The 20653-nt window shown below is 33.2% G+C and overlaps 2 protein-coding genes across 5 annotated transcripts in view; one reads left to right on the top strand and one right to left on the bottom strand.

Annotated features, from left to right (window-relative positions):
* Nucleotides 1-13527, bottom strand: part of LOC106074702 (uncharacterized) — a 37234-nt gene extending 23707 nt beyond the window's left edge. Inside the window, exons 1-7 of one of the 2 annotated variants that reach the window (XM_056043892.1) lie at nucleotides 13365-13527; nucleotides 9473-9717; nucleotides 8790-8906; nucleotides 8586-8669; nucleotides 7791-7870; nucleotides 6142-6201; nucleotides 4741-4856 (exon numbers count right to left, since the gene is read on the bottom strand). In XM_056043892.1, coding sequence (XP_055899867.1) covers nucleotides 4741-4856; nucleotides 6142-6201; nucleotides 7791-7870; nucleotides 8586-8669; nucleotides 8790-8906; nucleotides 9473-9717; nucleotides 13365-13374 — 712 coding nt within the window. In that variant the 5' untranslated portion in view covers nucleotides 13375-13527. The other variant, XM_056043893.1, reaches the window with a different exon arrangement.
* LOC106074699 (uncharacterized) overlaps nucleotides 13493-20653 on the top strand; it is a 9882-nt gene continuing 2721 nt past the window's right edge. Inside the window, exons 1-7 of one of the 3 annotated variants that reach the window (XM_056043890.1) lie at nucleotides 13493-13564; nucleotides 17089-17387; nucleotides 17723-17868; nucleotides 18402-18586; nucleotides 18754-18903; nucleotides 19513-19674; nucleotides 20167-20376. In XM_056043890.1, the coding sequence (XP_055899865.1) occupies nucleotides 17140-17387; nucleotides 17723-17868; nucleotides 18402-18586; nucleotides 18754-18903; nucleotides 19513-19674; nucleotides 20167-20376 (1101 nt within the window). In that variant the 5' untranslated portion in view covers nucleotides 13493-13564; nucleotides 17089-17139. Of the gene's footprint in view, nucleotides 13565-13641; nucleotides 13768-17088; nucleotides 17388-17722; nucleotides 17869-18401; nucleotides 18587-18753; nucleotides 18904-19512; nucleotides 19675-20166; nucleotides 20377-20653 lie in introns of those variants that run through there. The other 2 variants (XM_056043891.1, XM_056043889.1) reach the window with 2 other exon arrangements.

The following is a 20653-nucleotide window of genomic DNA, read 5'->3' as shown; positions in this document are numbered from 1 at the left end:
ACATTTTGTTTGTCAATAAATAATTGTTTAAAGTAAAAATAAAATAAATAAAATCTACAAAATTCCAAATATTTAGTATATCTCTGAATACTGAAGCATTTAATTCCCTTGTCAGTATCAAACAAAATAATTAATTATCAATAATGAATTGACTAATGGGTTAATTATTTTTTATGAATAATCGTACAAAGTTTCATTTTGATTTGAGTATGGATGTGGGAGAACTAATGTTGTAACATTTTACCAGACCGACAGAGTGAGTTGATATGAGCTTCATAAAAAAAAAGGGTGTAAATGGTATAGGAGAACAAAAAAGAAGATATAAATAAAGTGTGCAGTGATAGAGTTGATGGCCTAAGCTCAACTGAAGGATGAAAAATGTATTTGATTTTCAGTTGAACCAGTTATATGATTTTTCATCTCATTTCTCAGGTTGTGAGATCTCAATCCATAACTATGTTCCATATGTAAATATGTGTTTTAGAAATGGTATTCAAACTCTTAGACATCTATTCATGAACTGTAACAATATAAAACAAGGTTACAAAGACAGTTTGTGTGGAAACACATGCTCCGAAGTGGTCCACCCAGGCAGGTAAAAGTGCAGGTTTCAATATTTTCAGAAAGAACATCAGAATGAAATTCTATCAAAGGCAAATGGTAGAAAGAATGGAGAAAGAAGGTTGACAGATCTTGTGTGGTGCCCCAATGGTCTAGCAGACCAATTTATAGGTGAAGTGAAGGTGAAGCTAGATGTGAACCTGGCCAAACTGATGTCATATAATGATTATCTAATTGATCTAATTGTTTTGTAAAGGGTCAATCTCTTATTCAAAACCTCAAGAAAAAAAAACATTTCCGTAAAAAAAATTCCTTTAGTTATGTGTTCCATGGTTGCTGCGCGGCATTTCAGTTCATGCGATAATATGAAAAACTACTTATTAATTGTTGTTTTAAATTATGTTCCACTTATATGCATACTTAATAGATTTTTTCTCTTTAAAAATAAATGTAAAGATTTTAAAAATTACATTTTTTCGCTTTCAGAAAAGAAAAAAGTAGCATTTGCATCAGAACTTTGAAAGGTCTAAAATAAAAATATCATGATGTTGGATTTTCATATCTTTTCTTGTTTATGAGATCTAAACGGGATGGACGGATGGACAGACCACACAAAACTAATAGCGTCTATTCCCCTTCTGGGGGCCGCTAAAAAAGGCAATATCTGATACCTGTTTTTCAAATTCTTTTAAATCAGGAATCTCAAAATATTTCTACACCTTAGGTTACCCTTACTTTTATGAAAGAAAGAAATGTGCATATTTCAATGTGAACTAATTCTAAAGACAAAGTGACATGTAGATACAAAGATGAGACTAAGGAAGCTGACAGATCATCTACCTTACGACACACCTCTTTGTCCTAAAACAACACCAGGTCTCTCTGAAAAGACCAGCCCAAGGAGTTAAATTTAGTAACATGGAGCTATGAAATGGATGATTACATCAGATAAACCTTAGTGTCCTGGATAGAATCAGGGTTAATGATAACTTGAATACCTTTATTTTCAAACTACAATGATAACCTAACAGAACCAAATCACCTCTCTGTCCTGGTTAATTCCCAAGGAAATTGTGTTAGCATGTCAACTGAGATAAACCTTCAAGGTTTTCCTAAGTTGGAGGTGTGCCCTTGATCCTACACAGTCTTGGCTGGGTACTACTTATGTAACTAAGGTGTTAAAACTTTAAGAACCTGCCCATTTTCTAAACAACTTTAGATAGCTTTTGTTATTCATTTTTGTCAAAAAAAAAACAAAAAGTTTGTATTAGAATTGCTCTTATATTTGATTTTGAGGGCCCTTGCACTAATATTTGACAGATTGACAGGATTCAAGACATGACAACTGAGAACTTGGGTATCATTGAGATAAGAAACATGTTATAAACTATATTCTGTGTGCTTGTACTGACACTAAGATAATAAAATCAATACAATGATTTAGCAATAATTGTTACACCTACAGTGAGTCTCACACAAATAAATATTGTTACATATAAAGTCTACCCTTTTACAAAAAGGATGGCTGCCTGGCCGTGCAGTTTGCGGGCGGGACTGTCATTCAGATTTATCAATGGTACCGGATTCAAACCCTGTCCGCTCCCATCCCCCGTCATTTTCTTCAACTCTGAAGGAGCATCCGAAACATGTAAAATATTTTACAAACATTTTACAATATTGCATCTTTTTTTATTCATAGACTCATTACAGGTAATAAATGCATTTCCAAAATAAATAAAGCTACCAACACAGAATTTCATCCTACTAATGTACTATAAGTTAATTTGTTTTACATTGTACTTTATTCCTTTATTGTTTTTCCAACAACAGCTCTAACCTGATCTTTTCAAAGTATGAACTAGCATTACACTCTTGTTGAAAACACATATATACAACATATGTATGTGATGGAAAAATGACTAGATTGCTTAACTGCTAAATGAAGGACCCAAGTCAAATTCTGGGAATGATTGGACTTTTTACAATACTTTAATTGCACATCTTCATGCTACTCAATTGCATGATCAGTATACTATGGTCTATTCTCTTGTGTTGACTGGTAAAGCAGAGATATCTGGAAGTTTGTATATTGCCAAACTCAATTTAGCACAAGTGAGATCTCACATTGAAAAATTTCTTGTCTCCATAAGTAATTTATACTTGAGAGCCTCTAAGTTCAAAAGCTAGGCCTTTTATACCACTTAGCCATATCTCCCCCACCCCGAGCCAAAAACACGCACACATACAATCCTAGAAATTGTTCAGTTTGCTCAACTTTAATGCATAGCAGACGACAATTGAAGAGAGTCATGGTCTTTGGTCTTAGGTCATTGTGCTGGCCACATAACATCTTTATTAACTACTGCTCACATGTGCAATCAAACTTTACTCTCACACCTTATAAATCTAGTCTTAAAAGGGAAACATTTGACATGTTCACAGACACACAGCTGTGTAGCAGACTAGTTAAAGTGGCAGTATACCAAAATGAACACATACTAAAAGTGACTGTAATGACCTTGCACCAATTTAGTGCTGCTAGAGATAACACCATTTAAATAAAATAAAAAATCTTGGTTAGTGGGTCAAAGTTTGGGGCAGAAGGTAAGACAGATAATGTCAAGTGGCCATATTGTTGTAAGCATCTAAATATAAATAGATACAGATTTTAAAAAAAATTAATATATAAAAGTAAGGGATCAATTTTAATAATAATTTTTTAAGAGAATTGAAAACAGTTTCAGCTAGGACACTACAATAGCTTAATTAATTTCAACAGTTCTTACATTTATGGTATAAAGTTTCATAGTTTCATTATCATTATTATCATAATATGTTTTCAACTTATTTGACAAACCTTGACCAAGATATGTCTTTCACAATGAAGTAGGTGGAGCTGTGCATAACAGCTAGAAAAAGCCCTGGGGTTCTGACAAGGGAATATTTAATTCTAGTGGATGTGTCAATTATTTGGTAGGTTATCAGCAAGTATGCTGCCTTAGTATTAAAGATAAAAGGTATTTCGCAGTTATTCAATGATAGGATGAGATACAAATAAATAGAGTTGTGTTGAATGCAGGAAACATTCTAGAAAACACAATGGTGCCCAAACTTTTAGTAACTGTGGGCAAAATACATAGTGGTAAAGTGCTTGGCTTCTGAACTGGGGGTCCTGGGTTCAAATCCTGATGAAGACTGGGATTTTTTTTATGTCAGGATCTCTGAGGGCCTCCGAGACCACCCAGCTATAATGGGTACCTGACATTAGTTAAGGAAAAGTAAAGGCGGTTGGTAGTTGTGATGGTCACAGTAACAGATGACCTTGACATCATCTGCCCTATAGATCGAAGGCCTGAAAGGGGAAATTTACTGAGATTAACTATTTTTATTCTTTTCTTGTCAAGAGATAATGTAAGCTGAAAGACAAGGTCTTGGTTTGTTCTTTGTGATTTCATATGTGTTGACAACTTTAGAATTCTGAGTGAATCTAATGTGAAAAAAAATTATCCTTAAATGGGTCATGTGACCTGTGGGTGATGAATACAGTTGATACTTTTATTCTAGATCTGCTATTAGATGTTTCTTATTTATGTAAACATTGATGGTCAAGACATAGTCTCATTATGAATAAAGCAAAGTTTTCCATTGAGACCTAAAAGTATATGGGATAAAAGAAACATTTAATACATAGTTTATGAAAGTGTTCTGCAACCATAGCTTTAGCACAGTTGGGTGGATTAAGACATTCTGAAATCATTGTCTATACAAAAGCTAAAACCAGAAATATTGACCTAGAAGCCAAATGCTATACAGAGTATATGTTGCATAAAAAAGCAGTGAAAACAATTAAACATTTAGAATAGTTCAACATAAAAAACTATAAAAAAAAACAAGAGGAAATTTTCCATGGACACTGAAAAACCCAACTGAATACAATGAAATAATTATTTTTAGGCTGACTAAACCAACAGGGAAGACAACAGAATAGAATTTAAAAAATCACTCATACACCTGACTTGAAAAGTTAAACAAGACTTAAACAAGATACACACATTCTAGTTATAGTTGCTTAAAATACAATGATGTAAAGTGGTATGACAATGAAGAAGTATTTGAATATTCAATCTAGAAACACTCAACAGACTTGGAAGTGTCTCATTGTAAACTATAAATAATTACCATTTGTTGATCCAGATAAGATGCGCACAAGCTCACTAGTCACACCTGGGCCATTCTCACACAGTCTTGCATAACAGCTTTCGTTGTCTACGTGGCATAGAGCTGTATTCAAAAACCTGTTAACCAAATACAATACATCTAATTACAAACTAATCAGCAATGACAACAGTCTAAATAATTGAAATACAAAGTTTGAAAAATTAAACCTTTTATTGCACTGGCTTGAATACTATACTACAGGCTTTGCAAAGCCCTGGATCGTGGCTCCCCATCAGCAACCATCATCATAGCTTCACCTGATATAAACCGACACTACGGCACCCTGGTAATAATGCAATGGGTACCGAGTCACATAGGTGTGACTGGCAACACTTTGCAGACTTCTTGACATATCAGGGAGGGCTAAAACCACCCGCAGTGCAGGCTGTAGCAACAATAAAAAAAATAGAAATGGAAAAATTATTTGAGTGCAGGGACAAGTCCCCAAAAAGCCTCGGAGTCTGGAAGCACAAGAGGCAGCCCAGGCCTGAGTAAGATATTGTAGCACAGTGCAGGACAAACCACTGCCCATTGGCTTATATTTGCACGGCTTAGGCCAAACTTGCAAGAGATGGTCTGAACCTTTCAGATGGAGTTTGATGTTGATGATGATGACAATACTTCAATATTATTGTTTTAGTAAGTACAATAATATATTATAGTAGGGTAGTGCCTGCTGGCTGAGAGTTTTTGGGTTTAGGGTAAGAAACTCAGTGAAGATTGAAATTTTGATCTTCTGGATTATAAGAGTACACCAAACTCTAATGGTACCTAACCTTTGCTGGGGGAAAATAAAGTCATTTGGTCATTGAACTGGCTACATGACACGCTTGCTAACCATAAGTCATAGAAACAGATGACCTTTACATCAAATGTGCTACAGATCGCAAGGTATGAAAGGGGTACTGTACTTTTTAAATAGTAGAGTGGGGTGGCTTCAAATTCCAGTAAAAACTAGGACTATCATTTTAGATTTTATATGCCTCTGAATCTACCTTGCATCTCATACAAAACCTGGGATGCCAATGAGTATTCCACTGTGTATTCAATATATTTATACTATTGCTTTCAAAAGGCACACATGTGTAGCATGTAAAAGTGAAATGAGAAATTCTCTCTTTAAATGTATACAATAATTGTATTGATCTCAATAAGCAGAAGCTCAGTAAACAAAGTGATAGGTATTAAATTGGATAGGTGATCTCATGAAACTTTCATTTATCATCAACTGGCAACTGGTTCAAGTGCTGACGACTGGTTTGAAAAGGGAATGCATTCATTTCCTTATAAAATTATAAAACAAGCCATAATTATTAAAAATAAAATCAAACTAAAAATGTTTATAGTTGTAGACAATACTACCTTGTAACTTCCAAAAGAACTGGTTGGTCAGTATTGGACAACAGCTGTATGAGGAGATCACTACACCACAAAACAAAAATAAAAACATTTTAAGAAACTCTATGAAGTTTAATTCAGTAGTTTTTGAGAACTGATATAAAAAAAGTAATGAACATAATATTATGCACCTTTTTATATTTAGAAACCTGTAGAAACCTTTTTTTTCAAACAAGTAACAATAATTTTTTTTAAAATCAATTCCTAGTTTATGCTCAAATATATATATATATATATATAACTCTTCATCGCCCAACCATGCAGGACACTACGCAAAAGTCATGGAAAGATAACTCTTTTATTTCTGCAAGTCGGGCTAATTACTTCACATAACTTTCATGGGGACAAGGAGCACAGCTCAGAAAAAAAAAAAAGAGAGGGAGGGGGGAGAACAAGTCTTTCTCTTTATACAGTCTATATTTGACTACATTTATGTGTATATTTTTTACACACATCAATATCTGGTGTCATTAAAATAGTTGCATGTTTTTTCTATAGCTTTGTTTTGATATTTGCACTTCGTTTCCTAATCATGGCCGCCACTTCACATATACTTCGTGGAGTCAACAGGTCTTTCAATGTAGTCGAAATTCCAGCATCAGGTAACTGTTTATTTCTATCCGTCCCATATTTCTGGGAAAATGACGAAACTGTAGCTCTCGAACTTCGCAAGATGGCTGTAAGCTTTCTTTGCTGCAACTGTCCATTGTTCTTACTCACGGAAGCACAGTCATACACTCTGCTCTACAATATGCTGCCTACATGAATACTTCCAGCGTTTATGGTGGCAAGCAGTCCTTTGCCCAAACCCACCCCATTTCGACAACTGTGTCTTTCAGGAAGTGTTCACCTCTCACTAAATAGCTGTGTATGCTACGCTGCAGGTCTACTAGTAGTTAACTAGACATTTATATTTTATTTTTCTTATGTTAGTAACAATTCTAATATAAATATATGAGAAATCTCACAACAAATAAGTAGCAAAATAGAAAGTGATTCTTTTCCTAGCATTTTTAAATTTTCTTTTCGTATGTTAAAAAATGAAGGAAAAAAATAATAGCACGACACTCTAACTAAGCTAGCTAACTGGCCATAGAACAAATAGTCAAACATAAAAATAGAGATCTTGACCTTTTAATAACATATAAATGAATCAAAAATAAAAATGATCACAAATTTTTTACTTCTTTCCACATAACATAAAAAAATTATTTTAATTCATTCAATAATTAATGAAGTGATAGGGTAAAAAAAAAGTTACCAAAATTAATGATTCAAATATTTTTTTTTTGAAACTATGGTGAAAGTGTGAGTTAATAGCAGGAATTGTAATGGTAAAATATAGTCAGGATGTTTACTACCTGGTATATGATTGATAGCTACAACACTGCTTATATCTCATACACTTTTTAAAAATTGTAATTTGTATCTTCTTAAATTTTGCAATCATTTTAGGTCTTGACTCTACAAATATTATTATGTATATCTTTGTCTTCTAATGTTTGTTGATGTATGTCTCGATATATAAAATGGATAGTGTCTTTGTATTTAAAATGTAACGGGAAGAAAGTTTAACAACATTAGCACAATTTTTAAAAAATATGAAGTCTTACAAGAGAATATTGTCATTCTTTAATATATCCCACAATTCTTTGTGAGTGATTATGTTTGCCAACATGCCAACACACATTTCCTGAAATATAAAATCAACATATAACTTTAGCTTATGCTTCAAAATCAATATTTCATAAGTTAAAAATAAAAACTTTTCTTTTAAACTTCTTAACTCTTCTAAAATTAGATTTTTTTTCACAAAAAATCATGCATTGTACATTTTTAGCTACCCCTGAAAGGGATAAAGCAGCTATTAGTTTTGTGTGGACTGTCTGTCAATCCATCACATATAGATTTAAAAAAACAGAAAAGACCTAATTAGTACATGATATTTTGTAGCTTGCAAGGTAAAGGTGCAACAGCTACTTTTTATCTTCTAATAGAAACTAAGTACCGGTACATCGATTATAAAATATGTTTAGATTGAAAGAAGGCCAGAAACAATTTCCTGTATCAAAGAACTGAGCAGTACAAAGGTCTTATTACACAGAAGTACAATGTGACCAGACAAACAAAGAAGAGTATACTGAACAGTGAAAGAGATATGTAAGCTTTCACTGAGGGATGCTGATGAAAACTTTTGGAGTCCAACAGAGAAATTGCTGCAGCAAAACGTTTTTATCAAGAGCCACAAGAATAAATCTAGTGGGTCACATGATACCAGTTTCACTTTAAGTAACCTCATGTTTAATTGATAGGGGTAAAGAAACACTTACAGACTAAATAAACATAAGCAGTCAAATTTTAGGAATAATGAAGATAAAGAATAGTAAGAGATGTTGATTATAGCTTACAGTTGCTCTAGGGCATCGAGAATTGTTGATGACATAACAAATGCTTTCAATTGCACTGATGGAATGAAGATACTGACAAACATCCTAAAAACAAGATGAAAAAAATAATTAATTACAATATACAAGACTTTATAATTACAGGGGCAGGCATGACCTACTTAATGTATATGGATTATAAATAGGAACAACCACAACTCAGCTCACCAAATTACTGGTCATGTCCCACAGAACACCAACTTCATTCTGTAGCTCTTCCTCCATGTCAACAAGTTCAGTTTTATCATCAGCTTCTTCACACTCTTCTGATCTAACTACATTGCTCTTTCAAACAAAACAAAAAAAAATTAAAATCAAGCAAAATCATTAATTTTCAAACTAGTGAATGACTCAAGTTTTCTAGGGGCTATCTAAAGTAGAAATTTCAAGAGATTATAAAAACTACAATATGAACTTGAATAGCATATATAAGGCTCATTAATTTCCCATTTATAAATTGTTATTAAGCCTATGCAAAAACTGAGAGGCAAGCTAAATGGCCTGCCACACTCCCTCACAAGACAATGACAAACAACATTTTAAGGTAGAAATCCAACACCAAAATTCAAATCTCTAGCTTCTTGATTGAAACCCAATCATTCTATGTAATAGTATGTTTGTAAATTTTTTTGTTAATATTAAATTAGAAATGCTGACCATGTCATTGAAATCTCTACATTGCACCAGCATCCATCATACAAATACTGACACAACAAACTCCTTAGATGCTTAAACTTTTATTAGCACTGAAGAAAACTGAATGATATTTAGACTCATTTTGTGACCTCACCCAACTTACCTTAGGTTTGAAAAGAGGAAAACAAAACAAGTTAAAACCTATGAAAGCTCACCTGCATTAACTTCATGATAGTCTGTATGCACCATTTCCCACTGTACACTGTATCCCCAATTCTGTCGCCCCTCAGTTTATCTAGGTCAACATCTGGAGGGGGAAGGGGATTATTCATGTTGCTGTTGTCAAAGTCTTTATCATCTTCAACGTCTTCACTTTCATCAGGCTCTTCTTTCAAATCCTCTCCCTTATGATTGCTCTTTTCATCTATCTTCTCCAAACAGTTCTTATTTGACAAGCTTTCTAATAGAGATTTATAAGTGGATTTTCAAAATGGAAGCAAATGTTTACAAACTTAGCTTTTGGTGTATCTAGTCTACAGAAAGTATTGAAATGCTGTATATTTTAAAAAACATTACATTTCTGCTTCTATTATCCATTATTACTAAGACTATCTCACAAATAATCATGTTCTGCTAGAGGCTAGTCTAGACAGTGTAAACCACTTACTTACCATTTAACAGCTGTGCTGGGTCAGACATTTATCCTGCATGGGAGATGAAGATATGCCAAAGGCAATCTTTTTTGGAAAGCTTAATTGAGGACGGCATATTAGAGATACCCTCGGGGGAGCTATAAAGATAAAATCAGGATGCATTTTGCTTTCACTTGAATTGAGGAAAGCAGCTGGCAGCATATGGCCTCTGAATGAGACAGTTGCAGAGCTCTCATGAAGAATCAGGGAAGGGCCCTTGCCAAAGATGAAAAGACAACTTAAGTACACCCCAAGGACAAATGCTTTGTTTGCATTAGATTTGGCAAAATATGCAAGTCGCAACTAGGTTTGGGTGGTCATGTGAAATACTGCAAATCTTCTAAATCAAAGACAATGCTGATATATATATATATATATATCAGCATTGTCTTTGATTTAGAAGATTTGCAGTATATATATATATATATATATATATATATATATAACTGATTTATAGTGTTTGTGTGATTAAACTGTAATATAGATCTATGAATGACTGAACTTGATTGATTGCTAATAATAAATCTATAAATTATGCAACTGTCGCCTGACTTCCTCCTAGTCCTATAGCACTTTCAAAAGGGGGGGGGGGGCACCTTTATTATTCTATCCTCTTTTAAGCTCGCCAAAAAAATTAAACTTTGACACGCAGTCATTCCCTATTAGGAATAGGTGTTCAGCACAGCTCAGCTGTCAAATAATGAGTAGTGCTACTACACTGTCCCCTCCAGCAGAACATGAGACCCAAAAGAATACAGACACAGACAACAAAAAGAAAAGCCCATGCTGAATACAGACACAGACAACAAAAAGAAAACTTTGTCTATTGACTTGATTTCTATTGTAGTGCAATAGATCTAGGTGCAGTGGCTGAGTGTCAAAGCGCTTGGCTTCCAAACTGAGAGAATCCAGATTCCAGTCCAGGTGAAGACTGGGATATTAAATTTTGGGATCTTTATGGTGCCATTGAGTACATCCAGCTCTAATGGGTACCTGACATTAGTTGGAGAAAAGTAAAGATGGTAGGTCATTATGCTGGCCATGTGATACCCCTGTTAACAATGGGCAATAGAGACAGATAACCTTCAACATCATCTACCCTGTAGATCACAAGGTCTGAAAAGGATACTTTACTACTTTACAATAGATCTAATAATAATAGTATTAGTATATTATCAGTATCTATAGACAATATACTATACTATGCTCAGGATCTAAATAGTATTAAATAAGTACAATACCGGTAATGATATAGATCTATTAATAATAGAGATCTATCTATATTAGTTGTTAATAAACTCTAAGATATGAATAGAAATGTATTTAAATAAACAAAAATGCAGATTTACAAAACAAAAAAGGCTTTATTCTGCCATATTAGTTAGCAAACAATTAAGACACATTTCCTAATCCGCTAAGGTATCTAACTCTAAAACAACATTACATCACATATCAACATTCTTCTTTGTCTACAAAAATAACAATACATCTAAGCACATGTATACATATTAACATCAGGTTGAATGTTTGCTAATAGTTTTTGGATCCCCTTTTCTTGTACTTTTATATCTCCTATGATGTCTACTTGGTTCAAATTAAGTAATATGTCTTTGTCTCCTGGGGCTTAGATATTATATTGTTTATGTAATTACTCTGCAGCTGTCTGCTTACTTTTTGGGTTAGGTGTTTAATTTTTATATACTTTTTATAAATTCTTTCTGCCTTAATTTCTTTAAATTTTCTATATAGATTTTCCTTGTGTTTACAAAGCTTCTTTAATCTTTAAATCAGTATTTATTTATTTTGTTTGATGTGTATTTAGTTGGTATATGATTTTCTATAATGTTTTTAAGATAGTTTTCAATGAAATTCCAGAAGTCAACTGGTTGATTAATGTATTTTTCCGATAATAATTTTTGTTGAAAGTTTAATGCAGCTTGGTGTAGTTGTGTTAGGTTGCATTTGTTCCAAAGTATGATTTTTCTTTTAGGTTTTATATTGGCTACTGCTTTTATCTGACTGTGTATTTTAATGATATCATGGTCTGATAGACCAGGAATTATATTATAATCTACTACTAATCCAGGTCTGTTGGTTAAGAAGAGAATGTGTTGTTTAATCTAGTTGGCTTTTTAATGATTTGATCTAAACTTAGTTTGTGTAAAGTTTCTATGAAAAGCTCATTTGTATGTCCTTAAGGTTTTGGTGTTTATCTATGGTTAGTGTTTTCCAATTTATATCAGGTACCGGTAGGTTGAAGTCACCCATAATAAAAAAAAACTGTTTTTTTTTTTCTTTAAGTGTAGTTAACTGATTCCATAGTTCTTGCATGTACTCTAAACTAGAATTTGGTGGTCTGTAGATACTTAGTTTTAGTTACGTAAGTAATTTCTTCTGCTATAAGAGTGTTTTTTATTGCTAAAAGAACTCCTCCATGATTATCTGTCTTTATAATCACTATACAATTGAAAATTTCTGCATTATAAATTTCAGGATGTAGCCAAGTTTCTGTTCCTGCAATTATGTCTGGTTTCTCACATTCTAATAAGATTTCTAAGTATGCTGATTTTTTCCTTTAGTCTAATGCTTTAAAAATTTATTACTAAGGTTTGTTAAAAGGTACTTTGGTATTAATGCATCATCCATCTTTTGATTTGGTTTAGCATATTCATGATATTGTCTCTAACATTGGGATGAAAAAATTATCCAATCTGTGGCACTTGTAGCATTCTTTACCCTGGGCTGGTCAAATAGTGTTTCTGTATAAGTGATGTACTTTCCACAGCATCTAAATTCTGGAATTTTACTGTCACTAGTTTGTACTCTGAAAAGTTTGAAAAGCAATCTGCAACTACCAATTATATAGAGTATAGAGTTGATGAAATTTTCTGTAGACAGCTTCTTGCTGTTAAGCTTCTGCAACTTGCATTTCATTGCAAAAGTGATCATTTGACACTTCAAACAAGATTTGTCCCAAACTGAGCATGCCTGTCTATAATTTCAATGTATGTCTGACTCCATCCAAAAAATATAAATATATATGCAGCCATTGGCGACATTCACATTGGTAAGCAACAACATATAATGATATATTACAATTTTACATATATTATATAATTATATATAGAATCTAATATAATAATTCACATATTCTATTTTCTATAAAATAAACAACATAAGTAATTTATCTACATAATTAGATGTGACAACTAGTATTAGATCTAGAATCTAGATTAGAGATAGATCTCATAGATGTCAAAATCAGACTGAATCAGACACTCACTCTAAGTTATAAGTAGTCTCAGTCTCACTCTCAGACAGCTCTGTGCTCAGTCAGAGACACTCAGACTCCCGCACTCTCACGCCAGTTACGGACTACCCACGGTACCACTATTCACTATTACACTATTATTACCGTCATTCATTTTAGTTCTATAATAGATTTATTGTTTATTTTTAAAATTAAAGTATGCATGTAGCATGCATTATAGATTCTAATAATAATAATAGCAATGATGTTTTGTCTTATTTTTTATTTTGAATAGAGAGAGGATATTCGATGTGGACGCTGACATTTTGCCAACTTTGAAACTAGAGTACATTCCCTTTCAAAAGGTAAAACTACAGACCTATATTATTAGTATATATATATTTAGATCTATATGTATAGGTCTGCCTTACTAGACTATCTACTGACACACTTATAGATCTAGAATCTAATCTAGACTAAATGAGTAGATCTATACTCTATAGTGACTATAGACTATAAACCATAGCATAGATCTAGACTCTATGTCTATGACTAGTATGACTATGAAGTAAACATTTATAAAATTATTAAAACATATCATAATGAAACAAATTCAAATTGAATTTATAGTGATAGTCTATAGTCTACTATAGTAGTAGTAGGCTATTATGTAGGCCTATTATATTATTATATTATTGTATTGATATTGTTACGATCTTCTCTATTTACTAATAATTTACTATCAGGCCTTCTGCAAACACTGCCCAACAACACAGCACATCTAAAACATCAACTTGACAACAAGAGCTTCAAAGTAACCAAGTGGCGTTTTAATTACAATTACATCGACAGCCAATTCAACACAATTGGCTACATCAAATTCAAGTGCTTTAAAACAATAGAACTGCCAACTAAACTCTACAAGTCTTTCTCTGTCTACTTCTAGACTCGTACAGCTACATTTTCAAGGACTCACTTCGTAGCACACAGTCCTTACTGCTTGCTGTCCTGGACTCTACTGTCCTTTCTAACACACTGTCTCTCGTCTGTAAAGGCTTTCTGGTCACATGACCATAACATTGGTCATAATGCGTGCATTAGCAGTAATGTCCCTTGTTCACCAGCCCTTGACCTGTGTGATTGGCCTGAATCATGTGTGTCAGTAGGCCGCACAAACATTAACCCTTTCAGTCCGCCACTAGGGTTATAGCATTGTCCCCTTCTCAGATTTGTCCGTCCCGGACAAAATCTACCTCATGACATGGGCGTTGGAGGTTTATCGACACAGGTGGGGGTCTATCAGTGGGAATGTCAGTGGGCTTGTATTGCCATCTTGGTGGGGTCATCTGCATTGCTACCTGCGTATGTCTTTTTCTCCTGCACCAGTTGGTCGTCATTTGGTTGAGAGGACGTCGTGCTAGCTATCTGACCTTTCTGTTAGTCGCCGCAGATTGCAGCCTGATGGCTAGTAGCGGAGCACTTGATGTCATGGCAGTGGGCATCAAGACCGTTGGTCTTACACGTTGCTTCAGCAGGTTTTCTCGATGCACTGTAGGCCCAATTATATTATAATATATCTATAGTAACAGTAAAGTATAGTTAGTAGAGTAGATGTAGCAGTAGGGTATTTGCAGACGATTGCATAATATATAGAACAATAAAAACAACACAAGACAGATATTTTACAAAGAGAATTAGATGAATTACAGAAATAGGAATCAAATTTGAGCATGTCTTTCCACCCAGAAAAATGTCAGTTGTTAAGAGTAACAAAAAAACTAAAACAAATTAATTCCACTTATCTTATTCATGGCAAACCAGTAACACAGACTAAAACGCAAAATACCTAGGTGTTATAATAAATAAAAAACTGTCATGGAATCCACATTTTGATGAAACTACAAAAAAATCAAACAAAGCATTAGGATTTATTAAAAGAAATTTCTATAAATCAAATAAGAACATAAAACTAAAATGTTATTTAACCTTGGTTAGACCAATAATAGAATATGCATCCTCCGTTTGGGACCCCTCAACTCAAGAAAACATTAAGAAACTGGAACAGACACAAAATAGAGCAGTGAGATTCATAACAAACGAATATTCACATTTGAATAGAGTAACACCTTTAGTAAAATCACTAAATTTAGAAAGCCTTCAGGACAGAAGGCTCAAAAGTAAAGTAGCAATCATACATAAAACACTGAACCATAATCTTCAAATACAAAAACAAAATTTAATAAAATACTCTGAAAGACACAAAGATACAGGCACCTTCCTTGTCCCATATGCTAGGACAAATTTGTACAAATACTCCTTCTTCCCTAGTGCTATTAGAGCATGGAATGGGTTGCCTAAGCTAGCCAGGAAAACCAGTGACTTGGCAGAATTTAAGTCATTGGTTAATATGCATGACGCGTAGGACGTAATCATCTTCTTTTTTGAAGTAACGTCTGTATTATATAAGAAGATAAGATAAGAAGGGTCTATTGACTTAAATTAGAGTTAGAGTCTAGAGGCAGTCTGTAATCAATGTAAATGTTTAGTACTGTAGGCTGTAAACTGAGCCGTTTATGATTTTACTGACTTAACAGAAACAGTGATAAAATAAGCAATCCAAGTAGTACTATTAGTATTAGATATGAACAATTTATGTATTAAAATGATAACTAACATGAATTAAGTATCATAGCTGAAATAAATACAACACAGTGAAGATACAAGGAACATTCAGATATTATGTAGCATCTGTGGATGGGTGTTAAAATTTTGTACAAATTTGTTTGTTAGATGGTTTTTAAATGAAGTATATTGGGGGGGGGGGGGGGTCTGTAGATTTGGTATGTAACAAAAAAACTCCATTCAAATAAAATAATTGGTAGCAACTAAAAGGTTTTTAAAAAAAATTCTGCAAAAAAAAAAGATCTGATTTTTCTATCAAATCTTAACTTTTTTTCATTATTATTTTAGTCTGCATTTGTTCTTGGCAGAAAGTTTAAGTAATAGTAAGTGTGATTTAACTGTCACAAAAATTTTTTAAAATGTGTTTGTTGCAACGGTAAAAAATATTTATTTCTGCAATGACACAAACAGAACTTGCATGATGTCATCACAAATACTAAGCTGAGATCAAAGCGACTGATTAAAAGTGACAAAATAAAGTCCTTGTTTCTGATGGCGTTGAGATGAAATAGATATACGCGAGTGAAATTTGTGATGATTGTCATAAAATTTAGATAATAAGATCAAAGGGCCGAAAGAAGTTGAAACCTTTCAAATCTTTTCCATGATGAAAAATGTAATTTGGGATAATGAGAATAAATAACGGGTAAACAATAATTCATAAATAATGGGAAAATATTTGATAAACAAGTCTTTTGTGTTATTCAAATTTTCTTGCTATGTTGCTCTATGGTGTGAAGGGGGATTGAGTTTTGTTACAATTTGTTACAGGGGAAGGGGGGGGGGGTAAAAAGCTCATTTTTGGAATTAGGTAATATCTGAACGTTCCCCAAGTGATCAATAATAATCCATCCAAGACAATACACACTGAACAATATACTTTGAACAATGAATAATGACCCTGATAGCTAGCTGCATGTTTCTTATATGGACAGTACACAGATTTTTCTGTATCGTTCACATCACTTTTAGTAAATTCTTCCAGTCTCTTTAAGTTCTACCTTGACCTAGGTTTAAAATTTTCTAACGTATGTTTATTTATGTTAAGGTCATCTCAAAGATTTTGTAAGGTCTAACAGTAAACAATTTTTTTTCTTTACACCCACTCACACAAAGTGACCTAATAAGTTTGACAGTTCAAATCCCCAAGTCAGCTGCTATCATGTGATATTAGTTGTCATGTAATTTTTTTTCTCATATCATTCAGGCCTAGATCCAAGACTGGCTCAACTAAAGTGATGATAAATATATATATCTAATGACAAAGAATTATTTATTTATTTATTTTTGCAAAATGAGTTTTTACCTTTCACCACCTGAAGGAATAGTTTCATATGAAAAATTAGAAATGTATGGATTAAAGAGACTCCAGTTTTTAATACGTCTTGTACAATGCAGACACGATAAAGAAGTTGAAGATGTTATTCAGGACACAAGTATTGTTGATAACAGTGACTGTTTAATTATTGGCACAGCAAAGGACTTGATTTCACATTATATTTTAAGGTAATTTAACCAAAAATAAACTGGAGTCAATTTAGTGATATTTTACATTTACAAGCTGAGTTTCTCTTGTTTTGTCAGTGTGCAGGTCTCAGTTGCATACATGACTACTGATAGATTTGTAGTTTTTCTTTAGTAATTGTTTTAGCTTTTGAGTAAATTTGTGTGTGTTTGCTCTGAAGAGTGCCTTGTTGCCTGCAGCTATTTGTCTTTAATTTTTTTGTGCCTATAAATAAGGCTAGTAAGGCTTGCGGAGCATTTAAATTCAATCTGTACTGTAGTAATGTTACCAATGTTCATTTTCATTTCTCATCAACCTTTGCTTTTCCTGTCTACAGACTTCTTTTAGGAGGCTGCAGTGAAACAGCAACATTTTTTTGTGAGTCAGAGAGTGCATTTTTTAAACTTCAGTTGAAACAGATGGATAAAGAAGAGCTGAGAATCTTCTTTCGAGGTTTAGATAAGAATCTGAAAGTATTCAATGGTTTGTTCTTATTATTGACTTATAAAGGTTAATTATAGATCCTATTAAATTAGTTTGATGTCTGCATAAGTAGACAGTTTATTTTTTCTCTTAACAACTAAACACTAAATACATTATACATGGGAGTGGAAATTTTCACAGGACCAAGTGGTCACTAATTTAGGTAAAATAACTTAAGCTTCACCTAGAAATCCCATGAAGTAGTGGAAATTTTTACAGGACCAAGTGGTTACTAATTTAGGTAAAATAACTTAAGCTTCACCTAGAAATCCCATGAAGTAGTGGAGTTGATATAGTTGATATAGAGTACTTATCATTTTGAGTTCAATCTCAAGAGATGAGTTGATATAGAGTACTTCTCATCTTTAGTTCAATCTCAAGAAATTGATATATTTAAATTTTGATCAGAACCCCCAGTTGCTTTATGGACCATGTGCTTTGGGTTACCATTTAAGTACTGTAATAAGAAACACACTATTCAAATTAAGTCTTTGTAAATTCTTACCCACCAAAAATTATTTGGACTTTTCTAGTGTCAAGCTTTTACAGAATGCCACTCTCAAATCTGTTATACTTAGTTGAAGCATTAAAAGAAATATTTCCTTCATGGTCCACATTAGTTGAAGAAATGTGTGATGATAGATCTCAAACATCAGTCTGTCTTCCATTTCAAATGGTTCTGCATCTAGTGGCTAGCAGGGAAGTTGAGCTTCAAAAGGTTGGTAAACTTTTTATAAACTTTTTACCAATTTCAGATTTTAAAAAAATATTTTAATCTATTCTGATACCATTATATTACATTTATAGTAGAAAAAAAAGTTACATACATAATTGGAAAATTTCATTTGACATGCCATATGCCATTTGTATTTATATCATTGTAAGGGTTCAGCGTTTGTTCCATTAAAACTTTTAAAAGAAGTTTTACAAGAGCAACACCAAGCAGTCATGAGTGCCTTTGTTCAGCAAGCTAGACATGCCAGGGAGGCTGCTATCAAAGATGAGAGAATCAAGCGACTTGCTGCAGTATTCAAGGTATTCTAGAGATTTGGTCTTTAGAATTTAGATTTTGTGGTGATGCTTTGAAAATTTTAAAAAGCTATTTACATCTACTCCTAATTATTGTGTGAGCTCTACAGATTAAATAGTGCATTATTGTAGAATTTGTACTTTCCTGATAGTCATGATCTAATGAAAGAATTCAAGGAATTATTTCTTGAAAAAAGTTTTTATTTTATTTGAAAATGTTTTTTTTTAGTGTTACCATAATGTACAGTCGTTGTTTGTAAAATGTTTTACATGTTTCGGATGTTCCTTCAAAGTGGAAGATAATCTGCTTCCTAGTCCAAACCTCTTGTAAGATAATGGGGGATGGCAGTGGGTAGGGAATTAACCCGGGACCATCGAGTCAACCAATCAGCAGTGCAGCGCACATACTTCATGACCAGGCAGCCATCAAATGTCATGATGACATGAAAATTGGGATTTCTCAGTGAAATAAATACAGAATTTTCCATTAGAAAAGAGCTCTTAATTTAGTGTCAAATACTAAATGGTTATATATGTATTGTAGTTTTACCAAAAAAAAAATACTGCATTTTTTCAAGAAAAGAGTTTATTGCTTTGTTTTAAACAATATTTCAGCAAGTTTATAGATCAGAATTTAAGTCATCTGTTGATATTCAGCGAAACAGTACACCCTTGCGTCTACCAGAGCTGTCCTCAAAAGAAATTCTGTTTCCTCCATGCATGGGCAATTTAATGAAAGCTTTGAGACATCGTCATCGGTTGAAACACCAAGACAGAGTGAGTCAGACGAGAATTTTAACATTTTCTAATGCAATATTTGAAGTAAACAGCCTATGATATCACTTCAAAGCATAATTGCAGCCATTATAATTTGCATTTGAACACTTCAATTCTGATTTTGAATTATGAGCATTTAAATACTTTGATCTAGTATTAAAATCATATGCAGTAGATATTGAACTTTTTTAGTTTTCACTGAACTTAAATTTTTTGGGTAAGCCATGGAAAGGATAGTTTTTCTGATGTTAAATACCTCATTATTTGAGAAAAATTGACTAGTGCACTTTTTGCACCAAGGTCTTTTATTGCTCTCTTGCATTGTATCTAGAGATGTTACATCTTATTGGTGGCTCCAACCTGCTCGCTTCTCTCAATATTATTGGCCATACATTTTTTGCTAAAGGCCTATGGGAATTGTAAGACAAGGATATGAGATCTCAATCTTAGATTAATGTCATTTAACTCAGAAGTTCACACTTATTGTCTTAGATACAGCTCACACTTTTCTTAAAAGAGCTGGGCCTGCCACTTCATGATGCCCTTCTGCTATGGAAACATGAGTATTCTAAGCCTGACACTTCAGGGGACCACAAAGGCTGGCAGGGAAGTGAAAAAAAGTACATCTATAACATACAACACTTATATGGTCTGCAAGGTGGAATGATCAACTACAGGGCCCACAGCTGCCCTTCTATTCAGGTATATTACTTTTTATTTTCTTTTTCAGTCAATTTAGGGATCCTTGATTGTTCTATTTTAAAAGAAAGCACTAGTCTATCTTGCTGTGGTGATTCTGAATCAATGATAATTTGAAATTCAACAAAATATTTTAATTGTGTGACATAATCCTTCCAAAAAAAATATGTGGGTAAAGAAAGGTTAATATATCTCCTTAACTGAAGTAGGTAAATGATGGTGAAGGCTTTATATGCTTTTCTATTGTTACATTTCTTTATCCGTATGCCTTTACCAAGAA

This window comes from Biomphalaria glabrata, chromosome 10 (assembly GCF_947242115.1).
Source record: "Biomphalaria glabrata chromosome 10, xgBioGlab47.1, whole genome shotgun sequence".
In the NCBI taxonomy this organism is placed as follows: Eukaryota; Metazoa; Mollusca; class Gastropoda; family Planorbidae; genus Biomphalaria; species Biomphalaria glabrata.
The sequence above is the reverse complement of the archived record's forward strand: the minus strand, read 5'-3'. Positions and strand labels throughout refer to the sequence as shown.